We start from the raw sequence: 24,875 nt of genomic DNA, 5'->3' as shown, positions 1-24,875 counted from the left end.
GGCCCAGCGCGGAGGGGGAGTGCAGCGCGGCCCGGCCAGGCAGCAGCGGGCCCTGAGGCGGCTGTTCGGGCTGTGCCGAGCCGAGTGGAGCTGTCGGGCGGAACGGCAGCGGCAGCGCGGGTTGCCGGCCGGACCCTGAGCGCGGACACGGGGTACGAGGCTGCCGGGCAACGGGGCTGCGGGCCTCGGGCTGGCGGGCGGCGGAGCTGCGCCGGGGCTGCCGGGCCCGGCCATGCCTCGGTCCGAGGGTGAGGGGGCTGTGGGGAGAGGGGGCAGGCGCCTGGGGCCCGGCGGGGGGGGGCTGCGCGGCAGGCGCTTTGGGCCTGCGAGGGCTGTGGGGCGGGCGTGTGGGGCCGAGGGGGGGCTCTGGTGGCCGCTTTGCTACCAGCTGCGACAGGTCCTGAAGTGTTGGAGGCCGGTTCTGGCGCTGTGAGGGTGGCTCATGGGTCCTGCTCTCTGGGGAGGTGGGAAACACTCGCTCTGGGGTGGCAGCTGCTCAGGTCTTGGCGGTGTTGAGGTCCCTGGCATGCTTGAGGCTGGCCTTTGCTTTCCAGAGAATCATAGAATGGGTGGGAGGGGACCTTAAAGCTCATCTAGTTCCACCCCCCTGCCACGGGCAAGGACACCTTCCACCAGCCCAGGTTGCTCCCAGCCCCATGCAGCCTGGCCTTGAGCACCTCCAGGGATGGGGCACCCACAGCTGCTCTGGGCAGCCTGTGTCAGTGTCCCACCACCCTCACAGTAAAGTATTTCTTCCTAATATCTAATCTAAATCTGCCCTCTTTTTTAGTTTAAAACCATTACCCCTTGTCCTGTGCCTACAGGCCTTAATATCTGTATTTGGCACCTATCAAATTATTTCTTCTCCACTCTGAAGTGTGAGGAGCTACCTGTGCCAGTGATCACAACTGAGCGATGGTACCACTTGTCCTTGCCTGAAGCTTTTCTGATTTAACATTTTCTTGAGGGTATAGTGAGAGGTAAGTCTCACCAAAACGGCTTAGAACTGCAGAGGTAAAGACTAAATCCTCAAATCATCTGTAGGTAATGTGCTTATCTGTGCAGGAGCTGCCCAAAGCCAGTGGATGAGGATCATGTTTGTGTATAAATGATTATCATATGCTTCTTTTGAAGAAGTAACTCCCTCAGGTAAGTTCGTTGTCAAGTATTTATAAAGCTTTTGTTGACTCTCTGCATTTTGTCTTGTTAAGTGGCAATATATTAGCTTCCGAGCATCCCTTGTGCCCTTTCCCTTGTATCCTTGCCTATAGAATTGTTCTCGTATGTTATCTGTAAACAAGAAAATGAAAATAATGAAGACTGGAAAGGGGAGTTGGAGTACAAGGAGTGGAACACAATGATAACACACTGATTTTTTTGATATTTTTTTCTCTTAAAATCTGCCCATATTAGGTTGTGAGCTTTGCTGAAATGGTATCGGTATTTGTGTGTTCTTATTGTGGTCCCATTGACAAGTAACTTTGCCTTTGCCTAGGCTGTATTTTACACACGCTTCTTCCTATGTTTTCGGGTATTCCACTTCCCCTACTTAAATCTTGGATGCAGTAGTTGGTTCAGAAGTAATATAAAGAATTACGCTTGCCTGTGTGTTTTGTCCACTGTGCTCCTAGTTTTCCAGGTGTTTCCTGGAACGATTCTTTGTTTCCTTAAGTTGGTCTTTTGGTAGGTTATAAAAATGTTCAGTGCGAGCCAGTCCTCCAAAGCCCAGTTCCTTGACAAAGCACGGCAGGCTCGGGAGGAGCGGAGGGAGCTGAAGGAGAGGGAGCGTGCTGCAGTCCAGATCCAAGCTTTGATCAGGAGATTTCTCTGTCGATGCCGCCTGCAGAGGGAGATAAGGTGTGTGAAATGCTACCTGCTGTGCTTTGCTCTTATCTGGAGAGGTGTGCTTGATTTTTAACTACCAGTGCTTGTTTTTCCCACTTTGGTAGGAGAGAAGTAGAGGATTTCTTTGGGGCAAATGAATCTGGTTCAAGTAAAAGAAGTGCTCTTTCTATCTTCAGAATTGCTAGGAAACTGCTGTTTGTATTTAATCATAAAGAGGACAAAGAGGTAAGGTTGCTACTCTGACGTGCTTTTCTTCTTCTGAGGACATATTTAGGCATGTTAAATATGTTTAATTAGGTATCTAGTGATCATGTAGGTTTCTGTGATAAATTTTGCCTTCAGAAATGTGATCTCTGTCTCCTAGTCCTTGGAGAGATCTGCCTGTAGGAATGAAATAGAAGAACCCTTGAATTTTTTAGTAGCAGTTCCATATTCAGGGTGTAGTTTAATGAATGCTTTTCCTGGTGATCGTGCCAACTTCAGTAACTGAGCAGATTTTGTCAGCTGCCTCGGTTCCCCAGGCAGGTACATTGTGGCAGACTCACAAAGAGCTGTTCTGGCACAGTGTAGCATGCAGGCTGTTTGTATTGCAGCTGCTTTTCTGACCGTGCCCTGAATGTGTGGTTTCAGAGTGAAGCCCTTTGCTGTAGTGTCTATGGATGATGATATTTGCCCCAGGAAACTCGCGGCTAATTGTAAGGAAAACAATTAGAAAATGAAAGGCTGTATTTAAAATTGCAGCAGCGGTGGGTGACTTTTTTGTTTTTATTAATCTCTGTTCCTTGAACTCCTGTTGATGATGGTGCAAGTGCTGCAAATGCAGTATTCTGTATGTACAGCATCAAAAAAAAAAAAAAAGGTGATTATTACATATAAACTTCTCAAGTGCCTGGCATCCGTTCGAAGCATTAGAGTAATTGGGTGCATTGCTGAAATACATCTGTTCTACTTCCTCTTCCCCTTCCCGCAGCGAGTCAGTCCTTTGCTGGGCAGAGGACTAGACTGTGCTCGATTCCACTCTATTTCTGGACACTGCTCTCAGCATAACCACAGAAGCCAATTCTGTAGCTCAGAATGGCTTTATAACTTGCAGGCATGTGGCGAATACAACTGGACTGAAAGAATAATTAAGGAGTTGTGGATGCGATCACTGAGTTCTGCTGAGAGCCGTCATGGTCAGGAATTTGAAGCACACCGCTGCACTCATTAGCTTTAAGCTGTTCGAGCTGAACCCTAACAGGAAGATGCTTTTCCTGGCTTCAGCCCATGCTATTGAGGGAGGCAGTTCAGCAGGGAAGGCAGAAATTCTTCTTGTTGATGAAAACTCTGTTCAAGAAGGAGACTCTTCTGCACAGCTGTAGCCTGATGTGTAGGTGCACTCTCGGGGAAGGAGCCATCGGCACTGTCTGTAGAGAATGTGTTTGGAGCATTTGTTGTTGAGATATTTTGCTCCCTCTGCTGAGCTGTTCCTAGTGCTTTTCCGGAATAGCCCTTCCTGGAGTTAGAACTAATGCCACCTTTTTTTTCTTTTTTTCTTTATTTTTCCCAGAGATTTGAAAAGCTGTGCCGTTGTATTCTTAATAGTATGGATGTTGAGAATGAGCCCAAGGTCAGCAGGATGTGTTTTTTTGTTTGGGGGTGGGAGGGTTATTTTATTTTTTTCAATTCTATGTGCGGGGATTTAGGTTGGCGATATTTGAATTTTTAGCTTTCAAAAGCCCCTGAACACTGCTGATACTCCACGGTGGAAGTTTGGACAAGTTCTTTAGTATTCCTCTAATATTTTTACTTTGTGTACAGCTATAGGAGTTAAAGGGCAACTTCTTTCTGTGGTGGGTGGTATGCTTTGACCAGTGAATAATTCTGGGGAGAGAAATAACTGCTGGGTTCAGTAGGACACTGGGGAGGTTGTTTTGTCAAAAACTTCCGGTAATGTGTTCTGCCAATCTGTAGCACAAATGCTAATGCTGCTCCTGTTTGTATCCTGCCTTCCTCAGGTGTGGTATGTGTCACTGGCACTCTCCAAGGATCTTACGCTCTTATGGATCAAACAGATCAAAGACATTTTGTGGTTTTGCTGTGAATTTCTCAAGCAGCTTAAGGTAAGGAATGTTTTCTTGGTCTTTTGTCTCCCTGCATTTACAGTTCTGTAGTTTGGCACAAAGCTAATTTATTTATTAACACTGGTGTTTGATATCACAGCCTGACATCCTACAAGACTCCAGACTGGTCAATTTGCACCTCACAATGCTTGTCACCTTCACAGACACTTCTACGTGGAAAATCCTTCGGGGAAAAGGTTGGTGCATCCAATTTAATACTTTAAGCCACTGATTCAGGACTTGCTATTAAAATCCATGGAATGCTGTTTCTGCACCTTGTCTTCTCCCCACGCTTGCCACAAAGGTTCACTATGTTTCTGTGCTTGCACAAAGCATAGAATGGGCAACAAGGATTCCGCTGAGATTAGACGGGCTATTTCCCTTGGAACAGCAACAGTTGTTACAACATTCTTCTAATGCTTCAAAATCCCACACACAAGAAGTGTTCAGAGGGTAATGGAATACGCTTTTAGCTCTGGGGTTTTGTAGGAAATACACACAGAGAAGGTAGACGAGCATCGTAAGGAAATGAGACTCGTACCTTAAACAAGACTTGACGTTAAATGCTGCTAAAATGGTGGTTTTGCATATAAGGGCGAGGACTTTGTGCAGGAAGGGCTTATGAACTGATAAACTGTTTTATAGTGTGTAAGGAAGTGAAGAGTGAAGCTGTGATGCTGTTTTAGTAACATCAGTGTTTTAACCCGGAAGGTGAAACCCTGAGGCCTGCCATGAACCACATCTGTGCAAACATCATGGGACATCTAAATCAGAAGGGATTTTATTCTGTGCTGCAGGTCAGTCTTAGGCCGATACAGTTATGTCTGTGCTGTGGTCCCTGTTCTGAGGAAGCTTTTATGATCTCTGTGGTGGTGTGTCAGGTAGAAGCTAGTTGTGGAACACTGGTGATTTGTGTATGGTCATACTTTTCTTCAAGGCAATAAAGCAGAGTCTCCCCACCTAAGACCAAATACACAGTCTCCTTTTTGTCGCTACTGCTGGATCTAAATCCTTCTTAACCATCCCATAATGAGATGGGCAGGAAAGAGTCTTGACTATTTCTTCCAAACTCTGTTACTGACATATTGTATGGATTTGGTTTGTTTACTGTTCTGTTGGGGAAAGGAACTGATGTAATTTTTCTTATTCTTTTAAATGAGAATTATATTACTGGCAGCTATGAGCCTTGCCTGTTAATTTTAAAAGGCCTGGGAACCCTCTGGGTACAGGTCCTAGAGAAGTAAGTATTGCAGAGTGTCTGATTTGATTGCAGTTTCTCTGTTATGCCATTATTAACCTGAAGCCCTTCTGGTTCTGCCAAATTACTTGTAGTAACTTGTTTTTAGGTTGCTTTGGCATTCTTTTTCTCTGCTCTGAAAATAAACTTAACGTCTTTCAAGAGTAATCGTAATTCTTTGAGTACTGCAGGAGGTCTTGTTTTTTCTTTTTTTTTATTCCAGATTTTGCTAACTAATGGCTTGGCAAGATCCAGACCTTCCTTGTCCAAAGGCTCTTTAACTGCCATCTTCTCTCTTGCATTGCGGTAAGGCAGCCAGAGCTGCTTGGGATGATAGGCAGCCAAAGTTGTATTTATTGTGTTTTTTGAAGGCTTCTCATTCTGCCAGTCTCTTTGTGCCATTAAGGGTATCGTTGGTGAAAGAAGCTGCTTTAGGCAAATAGCTCGCTTTCCTGCCATCCTTTTTCAGATCAGAATGCTCTCAAGTCAGTAATTAGTATTCGTATGAGCCTAGGCTTTGGAGTGCAATTCAGTTCAGAGTACGAGATCGATATGTCTTTCTGTTGAGCCATCAGAAGGGACTGGCATTCCCTAAGTAAGTATGGTCGTGCCTCTTCACAATGAACTGCTGATGCAGCTGGACCTGTTACTCAGTTTGCAGGGGCAAAGTTGGTCCCTGAAACAAGAGCTGGTTGCTGGTCTTTCTGATGGTTCAGTCTGTTCTCTTAAAAATAAGAGAAGTATGCCATTGTCCTGACCTTATCTTTGCAGAGCTGATGTCTCTTTCACTTTGGAAATCTGCAGCCACAAATGAGCATTCTGTTAAGACTTCAGTGGTTAATTGTGTGCCACTTCCCTTCTGTAGTGTCACTGCTGGGATGGTGAAGTTGTGACATTCAGTAGAGTAGCAGTGGATGTCCTTGAATGCATTGCCTAATTTCTTAAGGAAAACTATTTAATTACTGATTTTACAGCAGCAAGGAGAAGGGGAACTTAGATGAACTGTGTAACCCTTAGAGTGCTCTGGGTGGTACGGATGTGCTGTGTATTCCTTTGAGTGCTAAGCAATTTTGTGAACTTGCTGTGATAACAGAAGCGTAAGTGAATGTTCTTTTTCCAGTGATGCCCCTTGATGAGGGTAGAATCAGCAACCAGTTCTGAACGGCTCGATTAAAGACTGCATCTTACTTTGCTAGGTCAGATTACTTGCACTGAAGTATCTGTCTCTCTGTAGCCCTGTGATTGCCGCACAGTTTTCGGACAATCTGTTGAGGTCGTTTCTGATCCACATTATGTCTGTGCCTGCTATAATGACTCATCTTACTACTCTAACACCTGAGGTAAGTGAGTACCCAAAAGTCCACAGGATATCACACATAAGGCCCCTTGTTATTCCATTTTATCAGCTCTTGGAACGGAGTGTTGGCATTTCTCTCTCTGCCAGTTTCAACTCTCTGTTGTGGAAGCATTTGATCCTTACATCCTCCAGATACTCTGGCTTTCTAATACCACAGAAGTTATTAACACCAGTGGGATGATGGGCTGAACTGCCCTAAAATAAACAAATAAAATATTTTTGCATGTTATTGTTCTTTCATTTCTGTAACCATAGACAGAACAAAAGCAAAAATCGGTCTGTTGTGTGGCAGAGGATCTGTGATGCTAATTAGTAGGCTGTCCACTAATCCAATTTAATGTGACTGCTCCTCTGTGTAGCTTGATACAGACAGGCAAGTTTTGTGCCAAATGGACGTTCTGTGTTCTTGCAGACAGGCAATTGCAAAGGTCTGTCTGCAGCTCATGGCCTATTCACCTGCAAGGTTTTTTATTTCCTGGAACAGCTTCATGTCAAACACTTGTTCTCTTCAGCGCAGCAGTCTCAGCTTGCTGCTTTATTTAGGAAGAAAAGATAGTCCAAACTGCTGAAAGCAGATCAGGCGTGGTTGTTCTGTGTGGTGCTTCTCAGCCTCACAGGCAGTTAAATTCTGTTTTTCAGCGTCTGGCAGTGATAGAATCTCATGATCTTTTCCGCAAGTTCATCCTATTTCTAAGTCGTGAAGCACAATGCCGAGATGTCTGCGTGTGCTTAGAAGGAAGTCACACTCTTTGTTTGTTAGGTGAGTGCCTGTAACACTTTTTTTTTTGCTGTGCTTGAGAGTCTTAAGTCAGATCTCTCTCCATGGGTCCAAGCTGCCTCCGTATCATAATTCTTTTATCCCTATTTAGGTATTTCTAAATAATAACTGAGATGTATTTTGGGATATTGCATACATGGTTTAAGGCCCTTGCAAATGGAAAGACTTGCTCTTGCATACATGTCATCAAGCCTAAACTGTGAAGTATTATCTCCACTAGCTTTTCACTTGGACTCAAAGTCTCGTAGCGTAGCAGACTTGAATCTAACATCCCTAAATAGACATGCTACTAAAATATTAAGTTCACGTTTCTGTAAAAGTAACAAGAGGAACAGTTGGAACACTGGAATAACCATGGATCATCTGTAGCTTATAGTACTTTGTAGAATGTGTTGGTGAGGTACAGATGAGAAGGCAGCCAGAATGACATGCCACTTTAGTGGTTGGTGTGTGCTGGAAATGGCTGCTGCAGGGTAGCTCTAATAGTCATTCTTCACAGAAATCCTCTCCTGGATTTGAAAAAGAGTGTGAGTTATTTAATCTATTATGTCTGTAACCACTGTCCTGCAGCATCTGTTCCTCTTTTAAGTCTTGCTGTGCTGGTCATTCTACCAGGTAATCTTGTGTACTTGGGCTCCTTGAATGATAAAGTTCTTGAGGAGGAGACAGCTCATTTTGTGGGTGTGCTCATTCACATGCTCTCCTACTGCCAGAAGTACGTTTCACAAAAGAAATCCAACCTCACCCACTGGCATCCTGTTCTGGGCTGGTTTTCACAGACTGTGGATTATGGGTAAGTGAGGAGGACCTTATGGTGACAGATGATTAAGCCTCTTGTTTTTCTTTTTTTTTTTTTTTTAAATGCTGCAGTGTATCTTAGGTTTTGAGATGAACAGCATGATTCTATTCAGAAAAACTTCTTGGGTATTTCAGGTTATATCTATACAGCATAAACTGTTACATTCATATACAGACTATTACATGAGGAAATTAATTTAGTATAATTAGACTGGTAAATAGTGGCCATGCTGCTACACCTGATGTAGAACCTGTGTGTCATCTCTTCTGTGAGGACCAGCTGTATGATGGGTGCATACTCCCATTTTTGACTGTGAGCTAGATGCACTGAAGTATCACTGTCTGGTGTTTTATTCCAGCCTGCCTTCTAACATGTCTCTCTGACTTGTCTTTCAGATTGAATGAGTCCATGCCTCTGCTGACAAAGCAACTGCAGCATCTCTGGGGAGTCCATATGATCCGCATCCTCTTCAGTGATGTGCTCAGCAAGAAATTGCTGGAGAATCAGGAAATAGCTCAGCTGCCAACACAGCCAGTTTCCCCACAGAACAGCCTTCCTATGAAGAGTCAGTTCTGGAGGGTTGCTTTATTTTGTGTGTGTGCGTGCACGTGTGTCTTTGTCTCTCTGAGAGTCACAGGGCTTTGACTTTTCCACTTATGCTAAAAGCTTTGAGTAATTACTTGCAGCGGCTGCTGCTGCTTAGGTGGGGATATGATCTCTCCTATTTGTAATTCCTGCTCAGGATGTCTCTGTGACCTGGGGCAAGTCTCTTACTTTTGTGCTTTGAAAATACTTGCTTATTTTAGCAGATCTTTTTATTGTTTCTCAAGTAGCTGAAGTGCTTACTGCATAACTTAGTACTTCCCAAGGCAAGATGGGAGACCAGCTTCACAGGTGAAAAGCAAGGTGAAGCTGGCTCCTGGGCCTGTGGTGCATGGTGATTCTGCAGAAGAGCATTTGGAATAAGATAGTTGTAATCTGGCTATTTTCTAGCTGCTGCTTGTAGCACTAGATCCTGTGGTCATTACTTATTGCAGTTAGAATCATAGATTCCTAGAATGGTTTGGGTTGGAAGGGACCTTAAAGACCATCTCACTCCAACGCCCTGCCGTGGGCAGGGACACCTTCCACCAGCCCAGGTTGCTCCAAGCTCCATCCAGGGTGGCCTTGGGCACTGCCAGGGATGGGGCACCCACAGCTTCTCGGGGCACCCTGTACCAGTGTCCCACCACCCTCACAGTAAAGAATTTCTTCCTTATATCTGATCTAAATCTGCCTTCTTCCAGTATAAAGCCATTCCCCCTTGTCCTGTCGCTACACACCCTGTAAAAAGCCGTTCTCTAGCTTTCTTGGCAGCCCCTTTAGGTACTGGAAGGTGCTCTGAGGTCTCCCCGGAGCCCTCTCTTCACCAGGCTGAACAACCCCAACTCTCTCAGCCTGTCCTCGTAGGAGAGGTGCTCCAACCCTCAGATCATCTTCATGGCCTCCTCTGGCCTCTAATAGGTCCACATCCTTCTTATGTTGTTGGCCCTAGAGCTAGATGCAGTCCTGCAGGTGGGGTCTCACGAGAGCGGAGCAGAGGGGGACAATCCCCTCCCTCAAACTTATGGCCATGCTTTTGCAGCAACCCAGGATTTGGTTGGCTTTCTGGGCTGCAGACACACAGTGCCAGGTCGTGTTGAGCTTCTTGTCAACCAGCCCCCCCCCCCCCCCCCCCCCCCCCAAGTCCTTATCCTCAGGGATACTGTCAATCCATTCCCTGCCAAGCCTGGATTTGTGTTTGGGATTGCCCTGAGCCACGTGCAGGACTTTGCACTTGGCCTTGTTGGACTTCGTGAGTTTTGCACGGGCCCAGCTCTCAGGCCTGCTGAGCTTTCTCTGGATGTCACCCCTTCCCTCTGGTGTGTTGACTGCACCACAGAGGTCGGTGTCATTGGCAAATTTGATGGCAAGTTTTGGTGAAGTTTCTAGGCTAAGACCCCCACTGCAGTATGCTTTTGCATTGGTAGCAGCTGTGCGCTGTGCTGAGAAAAGTCCACCAAAACCTCCTGTCTGTGGAGTGACCCAGTCTGCTAAAATCCACTTTATTGCAAGGCTGCTGAGTGGCTGAGCATAAGAAATGGTTTTGAATAGCACTTCTTCTGTGCTTCTCTGTCACCAGATCTTTTCAAGAGAGCTTTCCAGAAGTCTGCATCTGTCCGCAACATTCTCAAGCCTGTCGGAGGCAAGCGAGTGGACTCGGCAGAAGTGCAGAAGGTGTGCAGTATCTGTGTGCTGTACCAAACCACGCTCACAACGCTCACGCAGATCCGCCTGCAGATACTCACAGGTCAGGACACATCTGCACTTTTCCAATCACTTGAAATGTGGAGGGGGGGAAAAATAGATTTTTCTTATTAAATTCTGTTGACTTGTTGGTAGTTTTATTACTGACAACAGTTTATTGACTAGCTGGGTGGAAGGCTTGTTCCATCCTGAATTGTACATCTGATCAATAACATTCATCACTTCTTTATCAAGCATTAACTCTCCAGAATACAAATTGAAGCAAGTTTTCCTATAATGAAACCTTGCTTACTCTGTATCAAACTTAAGACTGAGTCAGTGTTTTTGAGAAGCCTAGCAATATTAATCTTTATGTGGTGGAAACACTGAGTGCTTTCATACGTCTCAAGAACAAATTACCTGTCTTAGGAATGGATGGAGGAGGAGATAAGCACTGTTTTGGTCTGGTGGCTAGAGCAGAGAAATGAGTCCAGAGCCTCGGGTGTTTTGTTTGTGGCTATAATGGTGACCACAGGTACAACCCTGTTCTTTGTGTTCTCATCTCTTAAGATGGCTGTAATGGTGATTGGATCGTGGGAATTAATTCTTTTCTAAAGCTGCAAAATAATTAGTGGGAAAGAGCTTCAGATGTGCAAACAGTTAATGTCTCATTAAAAGCTTTGTTCTGCTTTCCTGGTGATTATACATCTCCTGTTTAATGCAGACAGGCTCGGGAGCCAAATGCGACGCTTAACTTCCCTTCAAGTGAGGTGTTGCTTTGCAAAAGGATCTTTTGGCTCCAAGTCATGTTCGTCTCTCTAACCCTGCATGAATGAGCAGGCAGAGCAAGCTTTACTGAGTGTGCTTTGTATTTTTCCATTGCTAGGCCTCACTTACCTGGATGATCTGTTGCCCAAATTATGGGCTTTTATCTGTGAGCTGGGACCACAGGGTGGGTTAAAACTCTTCTTGGAGTGCTTGAATAATGACACAGAGGAATCCAAGAGGCTGCTGGCCATGTTGATGCTCTTCTGTGACTGCTCCCGCCACCTTATCACGTAGGTAGCAAGCAGAGGGTGCTGTCTAGATTTGTACCGTGAAGCTGTTGCATTCCTTAAGTTTCAAGAGGAATAGTTAAGGTATTGCTGCCTTTGCACAACGATAGCTAGGCAGAGTAAAGCAGCAAGCTTTTTGGATAGTCCTGAGAAATAAAAGACTTCAAAAGGACTTTCCCCTTCAATCATGTGCTGCTTCAGGAATATACAGCTGGCTGAACTGGTAAGAAAATGTTACAGCACTGGCTAGGGAGAGGAAAGAAACGTTTCTTCTCCTGCCTACGGGCAACGATTGTGTCAGTCCAAAGTAAACACTTTGAGTCCGGATAAGCTTTGAAGAAAAATGTTATAATACTGCTGCAAAAAAGCTCCCCAGCTTATGTGCTTCTGTTTAAAAGTCCTTTGCTGTCTCGCTCAGACTCACACAACACAAAGGATGTGAAGGGGATGGAAAATTACCCTTGCTGGTCAGTAGAGACAGTTTTCTTAGCTTGAATGATAAAGTTTTCCTGGGGATGAGTACATAGTTCCTTTTAACTACAAAATACTGGCTGTGCTTGTGTCTTGGAGCTTTCATACTGTCTTCTGTTAGGATCAGATATCAATCAAAATCAATAAATAAGGTTTAGTTGTTTATGACTTCAGATCCTCATGGGTGTCAGTTGTCATAGAAATAAGAGCTACTGCTAAAGGATGATGCGCCTTTATGAAAATTTCAAAAGGGAATTAAATTTACACTTGCACATTTGCATTTGTTTTCTCTGATAGGATTCTTGATGACATAGAAGTCTATGAAGAGCAGATTTCATTCAAACTGGAAGAGCTTGTTACCATCTCATCTTTTCTGAATTCTTTTGTATTTAAGATGATCTGGGATGGAATTGTAGGTAAGTGCTTTTAGTAGCTTGAGCTGATGTTAACCTCAGAACAACAAATTACATTAATTTTGGAATGTGAAGCTTCTGCTAATTATTACTTTGCACAAAAAAACATATTACGTGGTATGGCATGAGAATATGTCCCAGTCTTTTGGTGTCCAGATGCTACTGTCGTGCTTGGCACCGCATACAGCACACTTTTCTATTTCCAGTAAGAATTTGTGTAACAGACATGATGGGCATGTTGTTTTTTGCCAAAGACTTAAGTTTAGCATGACTGGGCCATGTATTGGATAAGAATAATATAGTGTTTTGACAAAGCAGAGCAGACTTGCTAGAGTCTCTAGACGTCTAGTGTTGATCTGTATGCTGGTATAATTTGGGTGCAACTCAGTTCTCATAATTAGATGAGATAGTCCATTTCTGTTGTGATGGCTTTGATGTGGCTAAGAGGTTTTTTTCACTTTGATCAAAGACGACGCTGTCTGTCTTCTGGGAGGCACAAAATCTCTTCCTTCCCTCTGAAGGCAGTGGAGATTAGGAGAAATACACCTGCCTTATTAGTGTGAGACAGATGATCAACGTGTTGCTCTTGGACACTCCTGTTACCTAGGGTGCCTGGACATTGCTGCTTTGTTCCTTTTGTTCAGAGAATGCCAGAGGGGAGACCCTGGAGCTGTTTCATTCTGTCCATGGCTGGCTCATGGTCTTGTATGAAAGGGACTGCCGCAGGCGTTTTGCTCCCGAGGATCACTGGTTACGCAAGTAAGTATCCAGCTCAAGGCAAGGATCGTGTGTAGCTGTGTGCTTGTCCCAGTGCACCAGCTCTCCTTAGGGTTTGGGATACCTTACTTTAAACTGCGTGACTCTTATCCTACCCCTGAGATCAAGGTGAGAACAGATCCCTGTGTTTGCGTTTAAGGATACCTCTCCTATTGTGCTTCTCTTCTCTGATGTAAGGGTTAGCTGCTGCTCATGGAGGGTGGTGCTTTGAAAACTGACTCGGCACCTAACAGCTCGAGTGTTTCTGGCCGCCTTAGATGCATCCACCTGAGCACCTGAATTGTTTTTGAAATCATTACAAGTTTCTTCTCTCTACTACCCCCAGCTATTTACTACACTTGGGCATTTCTCAGGGATCTCTGAATCTGTGCCTTTCTTTGTAAAGGGACCTCAAACCCAGCGTGCTCTTCCAGGAGCTGGACAAGGACAGGAAACGAGCCCAGCTGCTCCTGCAGTACATCCCACACGTCATTCCCCACAAGAACGTGAGTGGGACAGGGGCAGAGGGTGGGGGCTGAAAAGCCAGTGACCTGGGTGGCATGGGATGGAAGGGACATGCATCTTGAGCATTTTGTGACAGAGCTTGTGATTGAAGTGCCAGTTGAACAGAAGTCCTCTCCTTCACCTCCATTCTCCCCAGTATATTTCCTCTAAACTGTCTTGGTTTCTCTCACTGAGAAAGAGCTTATTTTGTGTGGGCAGCTGCATAGAGTCATCCCGCAGTGCGTGACATGGCTTTGGAGAAAAAAGAAGAGTGTCTTTTTGCAGGTAGCAAATCTGCAGAAATGACAGATTTTTATGTGGTGATAGGAAAGGTGCTTTTGTTTTCAGTATGGTCAATACCCTGTCCCTCCCAAAGCAGAGCTTCAAGGATTTCCCGGCTCCACTGGTGAACAAGGTGGTAGATCCCACTATTTCTAATGAGTAGGTGGCTGTGACATTATTGGGGCTACATGGGAACAGGACAGCCAGGAGCTAGTTCTGGGTGTGTGTCAGGAGCATCTGGCAGCCCCGCTGCACTGGAGGATAAGGATCCTTGTAGGTGAAGGCTTTTATATTTGGTTTTTTTTTAAGAGGGTGCTGCTTTTCCGAAACATGGTTACAAAGGAGAAGGAGAAGCTTGGGCTGGTTGAAACTAGCTCCGCATCACCTCATGTGACACACATCACTATCCGCCGCTCACGTATGCTGGAGGTGAGTGACTTGGCTTGCAGAAGCCAACCAGCAAGCCAGTAACTTGGCCTGATAAGAGTATGGGGTGTGAATATGTTTCTACCTTCTCTGTGGGTGTTGAGGGACCCAGTGTCAGTTCTGTCTGCTTTTGTATGAAGTCATGTTACAGGAAAATGCTGGACCTTAGTTCAGTTCAGACTGCTCCAAACCTGGAGGTTTGGCTACGAAAATGCTGGTCTTTTTGAAGACAAAATTCAATGACTAATGCAGATTTCAGTCTCCTGTCTCTGCTGCATGCCTGCATGGATGTTCTATATGTCTCTCTGTGTGATTGTCCTCTGGCTCTTCTGGTCTGTGCAGGATGGATATGAACAGCTACGGCAGCTTTCCCAGAATGCCATGAAAGGAGTGATCAGAGTGAAGTTTGTGAATGATCTGGGAGTTGATGAGGCTGGTATTGACCAAGATGGTGTTTTCAAAGAGTTTCTGGAAGAGATAATTAAAAAAGTGTTTGACCCTGCCCTCAACTTGTTCAAGGTATGACACAGGGCTGCAGATGCTGACCGTGATGACCCATTGCAGACAGAAACAGACTGGCTCACTGTGCTGTTATCTCTCTTTGTGTGCAGACAACCAGTGGTGATGAGAGGCTGTATCCATCCCCAACATCCTACATTCATGAGAACTACCTACAGCTCTTCGAGTTTGTAGGGAAGATGCTTGGGAAGGCTGTATATGAGGTGAGCCAAAAGCATCATATTAGGCAGTTGTCACTGTTGGTACAGTACTATTCAGATGCAGTTCTGTGATGGTGCCCCTTGCCTTTGAGAGGCAGATGCTTGCAGAGGTATTACTGAAGAGGTGAGTTTCAAAAAATTATTTGTATAAAGATACTGATGGTGGAGCAGCCTGGCACTTCTTCTGGCATGTATTAAAAATAATCTTGGCAGTAAAACTTGGCATATACTGTGATTATTTTTCTCAGTGCTAGGGACACTAGCTGGGATAGTTATTTTGGTGTCACCCCCTTAACAAGTATCCATTTGTTGATACCTTACACGAAGGGACATGTGGCTAAATGGAGGAGGGAATGACACTCTCCATGTAAGGTAGTTCTTTCAAAGGAAACATGAGTTTCCCCTGGTGTCTTTTTGCACCTGCTCCACTAATTAATCAGTTTTTAAAGGATGTGGTTTTCTTAGCTGATTTCGATGTCTTGCATCTTTGCACTTGTTCCACAACATGTAATCTGCCTGCAGGCCTCGTAGGTAACTAAAGATGCTGCACATAACAAGTATGCGGTGGGACCTGACCTATGCATTTTTGTTGTCTGTAGGGAATAGTTGTGGATGTACCGTTTGCTTCCTTCTTTTTGAGTCAGCTACTTGGGCACCACCACAGTGTCTTCTACAGCTCCGTAGATGAACTTCCCTCCTTGGACTCAGAGTTCTATAAAAATCTCACTTCAATTAAGGTTTGAGCATTACTTTTCTTATTGTTGTTCAACTCCCTTATCACTGGTTGCTGCTAGAAATACTAGATTTGCAAATGCCTTTGGGGTACCGATCATCTTTAAAAACTCCTTGAAAGTAACTGGGTTTTCTGAAGGAAGTCGAGAGGTGGCCATCCTCTGTTTTTACTGGGGCAAGCAGGGATGAGAAAGGAGTCTGAAGGTGTAAACCTGGGAACTGGGAATCGGGGAAATCTCAAGTTTTAGCCTCAGTTCTTGTGCAGGCTCCCCATTAACCTAGAGCAAGTCATGTATTTGTTATGCTTTGGTGCCTGGTGCCTGCTGAGGATCACTTAGTGTACTTACAGTAATTACTTAGAGTAATACAGAAATACAGAACTGCTGTTCCTGCTGCTGAACACTGACCTTCTTTCCCTTTCTCTGTTCCTCTAGCGGTATGATGGTGATATCAGTGACTTGGGCTTAACGTTGTCCTATGATGAAGATGTGATGGGTCAGGTGGGTTTTCATTCAGTGTTGGATCTTATATCTGCTTTGTTCCAAACACCCTCTTCATGCTTGGTGGTGGCGAGCAGAATTCTGGGCACTGACAGAGTCCACAGCCCTGGCTCAGGCAGTCCCTGTTTCTCCTGGATAGAGCGTAGCTGCTCTGCCATGGGAGTATCTGCCTTGCTTGTCAGGCTGATGCTACCAGGAAGAGCCTTTGAAGCACTGGGAGGGATCCTGAGGATCATTGCCCACTACTGTGGTGCCAGAAGTGGCAGCTTGTGAATATTAGCAATTGGCAGCAGAACTAGATTTGACTCCTGAGCAGAGGTGCTGTAGCTTTTATTAGCGTCCTTTGAGCAGAGAAATACACCTGCAGTCTGACTTGCCAGCAGAAGACAGCTATTTATTCTCTGCTGAGCTTTCTGAGACCTGGTCTTTTGCATCTGAAAGTCAGGCAGTCTGTCCAAGCTCATGCTGCATGGAGTGCTTTTGACTCTGTTACTTGTGTTTCTGAGTATGTCAGGTGGATGCTCTGTGTAGCCCATCTGAACAAGAATCCTGAGGGGACTGAATAGTAAATGACCTTGTGTTTGATTGTGGTCAGGACTTAGCTCTGCTCTCATTTTACCAAAAAAAAAAAAAGCCCGCACTGAAAGGCTGGCTCAGCTTCAGAGGTTCTCTGAACTCAGCCATAGGATTCTCTAACTTCATTCAATATTTAGCTGTGAGCAGAGAACAGCTTTTTCCGCAGAAAAAGGTTGCCTTCTTGACCCTTAATTTTTCTATTGCCAGGGGTTTTTTTTCCTTTCTAGTTGAGAAACATTGTTCTCTGCTTTCCCTGCATAACTGGTTTCCCTCTTTTTTTAAAAAGAAGAATCTGTGTGAGTGGGGAGGAATTCCTTTTCTTCGAACGTAGCAGTTTCTGTCAGAGAAACTTGAAGCGTGTCAGGAGGTCTCTTGGCCTTGAGAGGAAAAGGCTGTTTGTCAGTCCCTTATGAAGGCTTGAAGGTACTTGGTTGCACTTGAGCCCTGGGTTCTGTGATGCTATGTGTGCATAGCTGGAAAATATGGATAGATAAGATAAAAATGCCTTCCCTCTCTGTTGCTGCTGCAAATTCTGTGGGGAGATTCCAGCTAGTGCTAAGCCCGGGCACTGTTAGCAGTGTAGGTCCAGTGGCTCAGAGCTCTGAGACCACTAAGTCACAGAGTGTTTATCTGGGGCAGCTTGTCCTTGAGAGCTTTGCATGCTGCAGTTTCTTATTCCTAAAATGGCTAGTTTGGGCCTAGCTTGCATATGTCTGATAGCAGCGATAGCAGTGTAAATGCACCCGCCAAGCTGCGAGGGTGGATGGGAAGACAGCTGAGTACTGATCCAGCCCTGCTTTGAATGAGTGAGAGGCTGCATCTGCTGCACAGTGGGCTGAACTGAACACCTCGTTGCTGCCTCAAGGTTGCTGAAATTTCAGCTTTGAGGGGTTTTTCCACCTGAAAAATAAAGGTAGGAAGCAGCCCAGCAGTAAGACATTGAAGGCAGCAGCATGCAAAGCTTCCAAACAAACCAGGTCTGTCTTGTGCTTTGGCCATGCCGAAGCGGCCAGGTGGGGTAACCCTGTGGTTCCTGAATGAACTTGTGTGTCCCTGCAAGGTACAGCTCTGTTTGGGCATGGGGAGCTGAGCTCATTCCCTGTGCTGGGCTCCCTTCTGACCTTGGAAATCACCTGAAAACTGGAGCGCAGAGCCCACTCTTCACAAGTGATGACTTTCTGCCTCGTAGCATTGGTGCAAGAGGAGTCGTGACTCTTCTGCCGTGGCAAACACCTAGAGGGTGCCTGCCGCTCTCTCAGAGCAGCGCTGTCAGCTCAGCACCAGGCCTTGGCAGGGCAGGGAGGAGATACTTCTCAGCTGTCTCACTTTTTGAGTGCTCTCTGCTTCACGCCTTGAGTGCCCAGCTTGAGGGACAGTGAACTCCAGGGAGCTCTGTCACTCCGGTGGCCCCCGATGAGACCTGTGGAGCAGACAGCTTTGGATTGCACTGTTACACTGAGCTACGTGAAGGCTCTGAGCTTGTTCAGCCTCTGGATCCTGGGATTGTGACAGTCCCCCAAGGCTCTTCGAATTGATTTGTGTGCAGTTCAGCAGTGATGGATCAGACTAGAGAGGAGGCTTCCTTGAAGAGGGGCTGGCTCCACTGGTGGGAGAGTCAGAGTTCCCTACTGTTCAATTACTATGTTAATAGTTAAGTGAAACTGGTTCAAGGCAGAAGCAGGATTATTACTTAAATTTTAAATCCTACTGTTTTATTGTAAAAATAAATGTTTTATGGGGAGGTAACAGCTTAGCATGGCATTTCTTTCCATTGTGGTTCCAGGCAGTAATTAGCAATACAATCATTTCTTCCCTCAGCTTGTTTGCCATGAACTTGTTCCTGGAGGGAAGACCATTCCTGTTACCAATGAAAATAAGTAAGTATAGCAATTAGATTTTTAAGGTCACCACTGCAAAATACTTTATTCCAGTTCCTTGGGCTTGCATCTGGAATGAATTGAGATAGACTGGAGTAGAAGGAGCACATAAATATCTTAATAGAATTTACTGGTTACAGTTCATCGGCAGAAATTGTATTAAATTTGATTTGCAAAATAAAAATTGACAATTTACTTCTTGAAACAGCGCTTCTGAGGTCAAAGGCACACAGTCTGTGAGATTCTGCAGGATTTAATGATGGTGATAGATACAGACAGATGGATTCAAAGCAATTCAGGCACACAGTCGTGAACATAGAGGGCACAGATGCTCAAAGACACCTTGGAGCAGACAGATCTTCTCAGAATGATAACATGTGGCAGTTGTATAAAGCACTGTTCTTCAGAAGAGACAGTGGTGAATTCAAATGTAGTCGACAGTCGTACTTTAGACGCAGGAAATCAGAGGAGACACTGAGCCCTGTAGCTATTTTCACAGATAACCAGCTTTTAGATAGTTATCGTAAATGTCAACTCCACAGCCTGAAAACCAAACCCACCTTTTTGTTCCCTTCATATTTTTTTTTCTTCTCTATACCCTTCAGTGATCATAAAAGCAGGATAAAATATCTTATCTATTAAGCAGATGTGTGTTTGAACTGATAATCTGGGGGCTGTTCTCTTTAATGGCAAGTGAAAGCTGGATCCTACCTGAGGATTTGTCTTTGTTAGTCGTGCTCTGCAATCTGATGTTCCCAGTCTTTTCCCTTCCTGAGCTCTGACCAGGGAGTTTGCATTTGAAAGGATCTTTCTCTGGCTTGTCAGAAGGCAGCTCAGGGAGAAAGTTGAAAGTCCTGCATGTTGCTCCACTCGCTTACAGCAGAAACTTTGAAGCTTTTGTGCAGATGTGCACACAAATTGGTAGTTGGGAGGGAGCAGTCTAGAAAGAGTCCTGTCTATTAATGGCGGAGCGAGGTGACCTAGCTGAAAACCCAGTCAGTGTGATCGTGGTGGTGTCTGCCTAGGAGCTGATGAAGAAAGAATCAGCAAGCTGGGTTGTTTTGACTGTTGGTGCGAAGAGGAAGCCTGATGGTGCCTCCCTCTGATAAACAGTGCACCTCTTCCATACTCCTGGGAGGAAGGTGGAAATCTCCTAAGTGTTTTTTGGCATGTTGATTCGGTGTATCGATTCTGCAGCCACGGGTTTCAGTGCAGGTGGTGTCAGAGCCCAGACAGTTGGGTTTTTTTCAAACCTAGAGGAGTGCCTTGAACGGGGATGTCATCCTTTAAAGAGGAGTTGGATGCATGCGCCCCTCTGAGTTGCTGTCTGGGCAAGGTTGATGAAGTGATCATTAACCAGCTAGTCCCTGGGTTGAGAAGCAACTCTAAGAAATGAGCAGGCAGTCCCAGGGGTGGCGGGTGGGGGCACAGCCTCGCAGAACAACTCTTCTTACAGGGCCCTGGAAGGGAAAGTATAATGAATCTCCAGGCAGTGCTAGTCCATTTTGGGCTGAAGAGACAGGTCACCAACCTTGTTCCTGCACCGATGAGGTGGGTATCCCCTGCTGTTCCAGCTCCCTCACTGCCGTCTTGTCTTCCCTGTCACGCGCAGGATCAGCTACATCCATCTCATGGCTCACTTCCGGATGCACACGCAGATCAAGAGTCAGACAGCAGCGCTTATCAGTGGATTCAGGTCGATCATTAAGCCTGAATGGATTCGTATGTTTTCTGCACCAGAGTTGCAGCGGCTGATCTCCGGTGACAACGCTGAGATTGACCTTGAGGACTTAAAGTAAGTGAGCAACTTGGTCTGCTGGTCTCCTCGCTCAGCAAACCAAGCCGTTTTATTGCAGAGCTATTTGAAGGTTTGCAGGAGACTGACTTTTTCACAACTTTCTGCTCCTCCTAATTGAAAACTGAGGAGCAGACGAATGGAGCTGAAGAACATGCTCCTTAAAGCTAACTTGGACAGAGTACTAACGAAAGGGAAGGGCCCTTTCTTCCACTGATTCCTAAGAGCAGAATTTCTCTCTGCCCTTCCCTTTAATCGAGTGCCCAGTAAGTACTGGCAGGGGCTCAGTACTGGCAGTGTCTGCTGTAGCAGTGAACCCCGACTCATGGCAGGTATTGATCCTTCCAGCGCTTGGCAGCTGGCAGCTGTGACCCTCCTGCTGCAGTGGGACACAAGCCTGCTGCAACATTTCTCTCCCCAGAAAACACACGGTGTACTATGGGGGCTTCCACGGGAGTCACCGGGTCATCATCTGGCTGTGGGACATCCTAGCTAATGACTTCAGCCCTGAGGAGAGAGCCATGTTTCTCAAGGTAAATGCAGTCGTTTCAGCCCAGCTTTACGATCTGGGGGGGTTGGGCCACTTAGCTGAGTGCTTTCTGCACTAACAGAGTATCAGAATGCTTGGCACCTCAAAGTCTGCACCCTGCTTCTCAGCGGAGGGGCAGCCCTGGAAGCAGAGTTCCTAGAAACGCTCTTGTGTCCCCGTGAATAGGCTTGCATAGGTCGCGGCTTTCAAAGGCTGGCAGAGCTGTGCACGAAAGCTCAGGAGTATTGCACTGGGGGGTACTCAAATGCCAGTCCGAGCAGCTGTCTGCTGCGACTGTGTTAGTTGCATGTCTCATATAGCCAGGCTGCTCTCACTGCTGCTGTCTTTCACTGTCCGTCACTCTTTCAGTTTGTTACCAGCTGCTCCAGGCCTCCGCTTTTGGGCTTTGCCTACCTCAAGCCTCCTTTTTCCATCCGCTGCGTGGAGGTCTCTGACGATCAGGTAGGCACCCTGCTTGCTCATGTCTTATGCATCCCCTGCCAGGCCTCCTTCCCTGGCCAGATTCCTCATCTCTGTCTGACCAGGAACCTCTTAAGGCATAAAGACAGATGCTTTACAGGGCAAGGTGAAAACAACCTTATCGTAATGCATATGGCCACACCTACAAGCCCACACACAGCAGCACTTGGGCTCTTTTTGCCCGTCTCCAGGGTTGTGGGGTTTTCTGGGGGACCTCCCTGCATCCCGTTCCCCCTACCCTGTTCCCTGTGCACCCTGGAAAGGGGCCCTGCCGGGGTAATGGTGGTTGCAGTTACAAGAGGAGCTCCTTTCTAGCTGTCGTGGGGGACAGGGCTTGGAGGTTTGGACTCTCCCTGTTCCCAGCAGACGGGTTTTGTGTTAGCGCCTCTGCCCTGTGTGTAGGCACCCCGCTTGGAAGCAGCACAGCAGAGAAGTGCAGAACTGATGTGTTTCTGCCCTTTTCCAGGACACCGGTGACACGCTGGGCAGTGTGCTACGGGGCTTCTTCACAATCCGCAAGAAAGAGCCAGGTGGGCGTCTCCCAACCTCCTCTACGTGTTTCAACCTCCTCAAGCTTCCCAACTACAGCAAGAAGAGCATCCTGCGGGAGAAGCTGCGCTACGCCATCAGCATGAACACTGGTTTCGAGCTGTCCTAGTTGCCATGGCCCTGGACTCCGCAATGGGGGGCTCTCAGAGCTGCTGACTGCTGCTGGAGGTGGAAGCCTTCGTGCACAGAGGGTGGATTGGCTCCACGGGAGGTGACTGCTCACTCGAGGGCTGGAGAGATGCAGCTGATAATAGAGGCTTACAGGGAAGAGCTGCTGGGCTAGACAGGGCTGGCTCTTGGGCACTGCTCCAGGATGAAGGAGGTGATGGGCCTGACCCAATACACTTCACTTGACACCCACGTAAATCGTCTTTAAAAAGCAAACCCCAGGGGAGCATAAAAGGAACATTAAAAGTGCCAGTCAGATTAGTGACCGTAATACCCCCCAGCAGGCTGTGCAGCCTGGGCAGCTGCTGCTGTGGGAGTGGTTTTTTTCCTTTCCCAGGAGATGGTTCAGTTTATTACTGGGTAGAAGTCAGTCTGTGGGAAAGCTGCACAAAGGCAGAAAGATGACGGAGCCCACGAGGAGACGAGCACGAGGCTGCGGTGTTGGATGTGCCATGAAATGGGCACCGTTCACTCAGGACAGGTACCACGCAGGGGCTTCCTGATGCCCTTGCTCTCTGCAAGGCCTTGGCATTTGTCTCAGAGAATAAACCACTTGCCCAGTCTTGAGAAGCAGCAGGTTAAATGGAAGCAGATGGACCCCGCCATTCTCAGGAAGGTTTCAGAGTGCTGTAGGTTAAGAGCTCGAGCAGCAGGCATGGAGGTCAGTGTGCTGAGCCAACTGTGCTTCTGCCAAGCTCTTGCCAGGGCCTGTGCTTTGGACGAAAGGGGTGGTTGACTGATTTTTCTCAGGAGCGGAAAAGGTTTAATTTTATTTAGTTTTCAGAGGACAGGAGCTGGCGCAGAGCTCAAGCAGCCCTCACCCCCCAGCACAGTGCTCAAGTGGGGCAGGTGCCCCCTGTGATCTCTGGAAGGGGAATGTGTCGACCTGCTGAGAGCCTCTGGAAACCTCTGCTGGCAAAATTCCTCTTACTTGGATAGAATTTTCACTTTGCTTGCAGGCCCTTTTGTTAGGGAGATGTGCTGTTTCAAACCAGGACTTGGCCTCTGTGTAACAGCCGCATTTGCTTTGTTGCCAAACTATTTATTTTGGTCGCTTTGTCTCCAGCCTTATATTTTTAACAGCTGATGTTTGCCTGTAGCAGGCAGCTTTTTCAGGTTGTTCTGAAAGGCAAGGGCGGGGGAGGTGCACATGTGTGTGTTGGGAAGGTGTGGACCCTTCCTGCTATTTCTAACGAAGTCCAGAGCGTGATTTGCAAAGTGTCTCTGCAGCTTCCCAGCCTTGCTCCCTCGTGCTGCTGCAGGTCCTGCCTCAGCCCAGGTGAGAGGAGACCCTGCTGTCCTCTCCTGTCCCTGCTGGGTTTCTGGCACAGAGGAAAGCCATGCATGTTCTCCTGTTCGGGAGAGGATTAAAAACCGGGCATCTCCTCCCCTTGCTCTGTTGCTGCTCACTAATAAAACAAGCTCCTGCAGAGGCTGCTAGTATCTCCCCTGGACTTCCCTTCCTTACGTGACATGGCAGTGGCGACCCTGCGCCCTGGCCCCTCTGTGCCATACGGGCAGGTTGGCTGCAGAGCCTTGCTGCACAAGTCAGCTCGCAGCAGCTGCTCGAGTGCAAGGCTGCCGTACCCTACCTCATCCTCTGGCTTGCCTCAGTCCGTCTCCTGGGGATTCACATCCCCAGGTGTGCTCAGCAAGCACAGGTCTCCATGGAGAGAAGGCTCCCTGGGCTCTTAGACCCTCTCCACGATACATTGCACATTTCAAACAGACCAGAAAATATTTGGCACCATTCAGCCAAGAGTACAGAGATGGCCTTTGCTTCCTTTTTCTCTTCTGTCTTGCTTCAGCTGGTTTTCAGAGAAGTAACCCTTGTGTTTTTTTTTTTAGAACCAAAGCCTGGAAATGCATCTGGAAGGCAATGTCAGGATCCTTTTTCTGTGTCAACTCAGTAATACTGATCAGAAGTGTTAGTGAGGATGGGAATATCTGCATTCAGAGGATCCAAGATGCTGGACTATGAGTCTAGAGAAATTAATGATACTAAATTTTTTAATTTCTTTTTTTACCTAGAACATTTCAGCATTAACCAGTTGGTGACTGTGTAGTGGAGAGGTTTAGTCACTGACTTGTACCAGTCATAGTTTAAAATATCGCACACAATCTCATTTTTTCTTCTAGGGAAATACAGTGTGTCTAAATAGAGCACAATGATTGTTCTATGAAGCGAATTGTTGAACGCAGCAAAATAAAATCTTTGCTCCCCTTTTTTTCCTTCATTCCTCAGGAGTACAATTCCTAGAAAAGATCTTAATGCAGACTTAGCTAGGTCCCTCCAAACCGGGAAATATTGCACTACGAGACACTACATCCAATTTTGTAGCTAGCGTATAAAACGTGATTGTCTATAAACGCCCTGGTGGCTGTGTGTGCAGCAATTTCTCTTGAGTAGCTGATTTCTGTATGACTGGGAGGCTTTAATACATTTTTACCTGAGCAGAAGGCTGTGAACGTGTATCGGTCCCTGCCTGCACTGCTGTATTCTGCACGGGTGTTCTTTGTAGGGCAGGGATGGGTTTGCCATGGGAGATTAATGACTATTTTTTCTATAGAAGACTTGCTGCTGTGGAGACCTTGGTTACATCCCTTGTATTAGAAATGCAGGGAAAAGGAAAAAAATAAACCTGGTATGAGTAAGATGA

The 24,875-nt window shown here is 46.4% G+C and overlaps 1 protein-coding gene across 5 annotated transcripts; it reads left to right on the top strand.

Moving 5' to 3' along the window:
* Window positions 1–14: 14 nt before the first annotated feature.
* UBE3B (ubiquitin protein ligase E3B) lies at window positions 15–24,875 on the top strand. 5 transcript variants are annotated; one of them, XM_055797755.1, is made up of 29 exons: window positions 16–152; window positions 825–980; window positions 1,045–1,149; window positions 1,688–1,857; window positions 1,950–2,070; window positions 3,395–3,454; window positions 3,843–3,947; window positions 4,048–4,144; window positions 4,659–4,744; window positions 5,408–5,490; window positions 6,419–6,524; window positions 7,181–7,301; window positions 7,935–8,112; window positions 8,514–8,683; window positions 10,280–10,447; window positions 11,270–11,441; window positions 12,207–12,325; window positions 12,967–13,081; window positions 13,485–13,584; window positions 14,174–14,293; window positions 14,633–14,809; window positions 14,902–15,012; window positions 15,609–15,746; window positions 16,176–16,241; window positions 18,636–18,694; window positions 20,307–20,489; window positions 20,911–21,022; window positions 21,388–21,480; window positions 21,965–24,875. In XM_055797755.1, the coding sequence occupies exons 4-29, from the start codon at window positions 1,697–1,699 to the stop codon at window positions 22,154–22,156; spliced, it is 3,213 nt and encodes a 1,070-aa protein (XP_055653730.1). In that variant the 5' UTR covers window positions 16–152; window positions 825–980; window positions 1,045–1,149; window positions 1,688–1,696; the 3' UTR covers window positions 22,157–24,875. The 5 variants fall into 5 exon arrangements, with proteins under 5 accessions (XP_055653728.1, XP_055653731.1, XP_055653732.1 ...); XM_055797753.1 differs by lacking the exon at window positions 825–980 and having other exon boundaries at window positions 15–152; window positions 1,066–1,149; XM_055797754.1 differs by lacking the exon at window positions 825–980 and having other exon boundaries at window positions 117–248; window positions 1,066–1,149.

The sequence above is a fragment of the Falco peregrinus genome, chromosome 2 (assembly GCF_023634155.1).
Source record: "Falco peregrinus isolate bFalPer1 chromosome 2, bFalPer1.pri, whole genome shotgun sequence".
NCBI lineage: Eukaryota > Metazoa > Chordata > Aves > Falconiformes > Falconidae > Falco > Falco peregrinus.
Note: the sequence above shows the minus strand (reverse complement) of the source record. Positions and strands in the feature narration are given on the sequence as shown.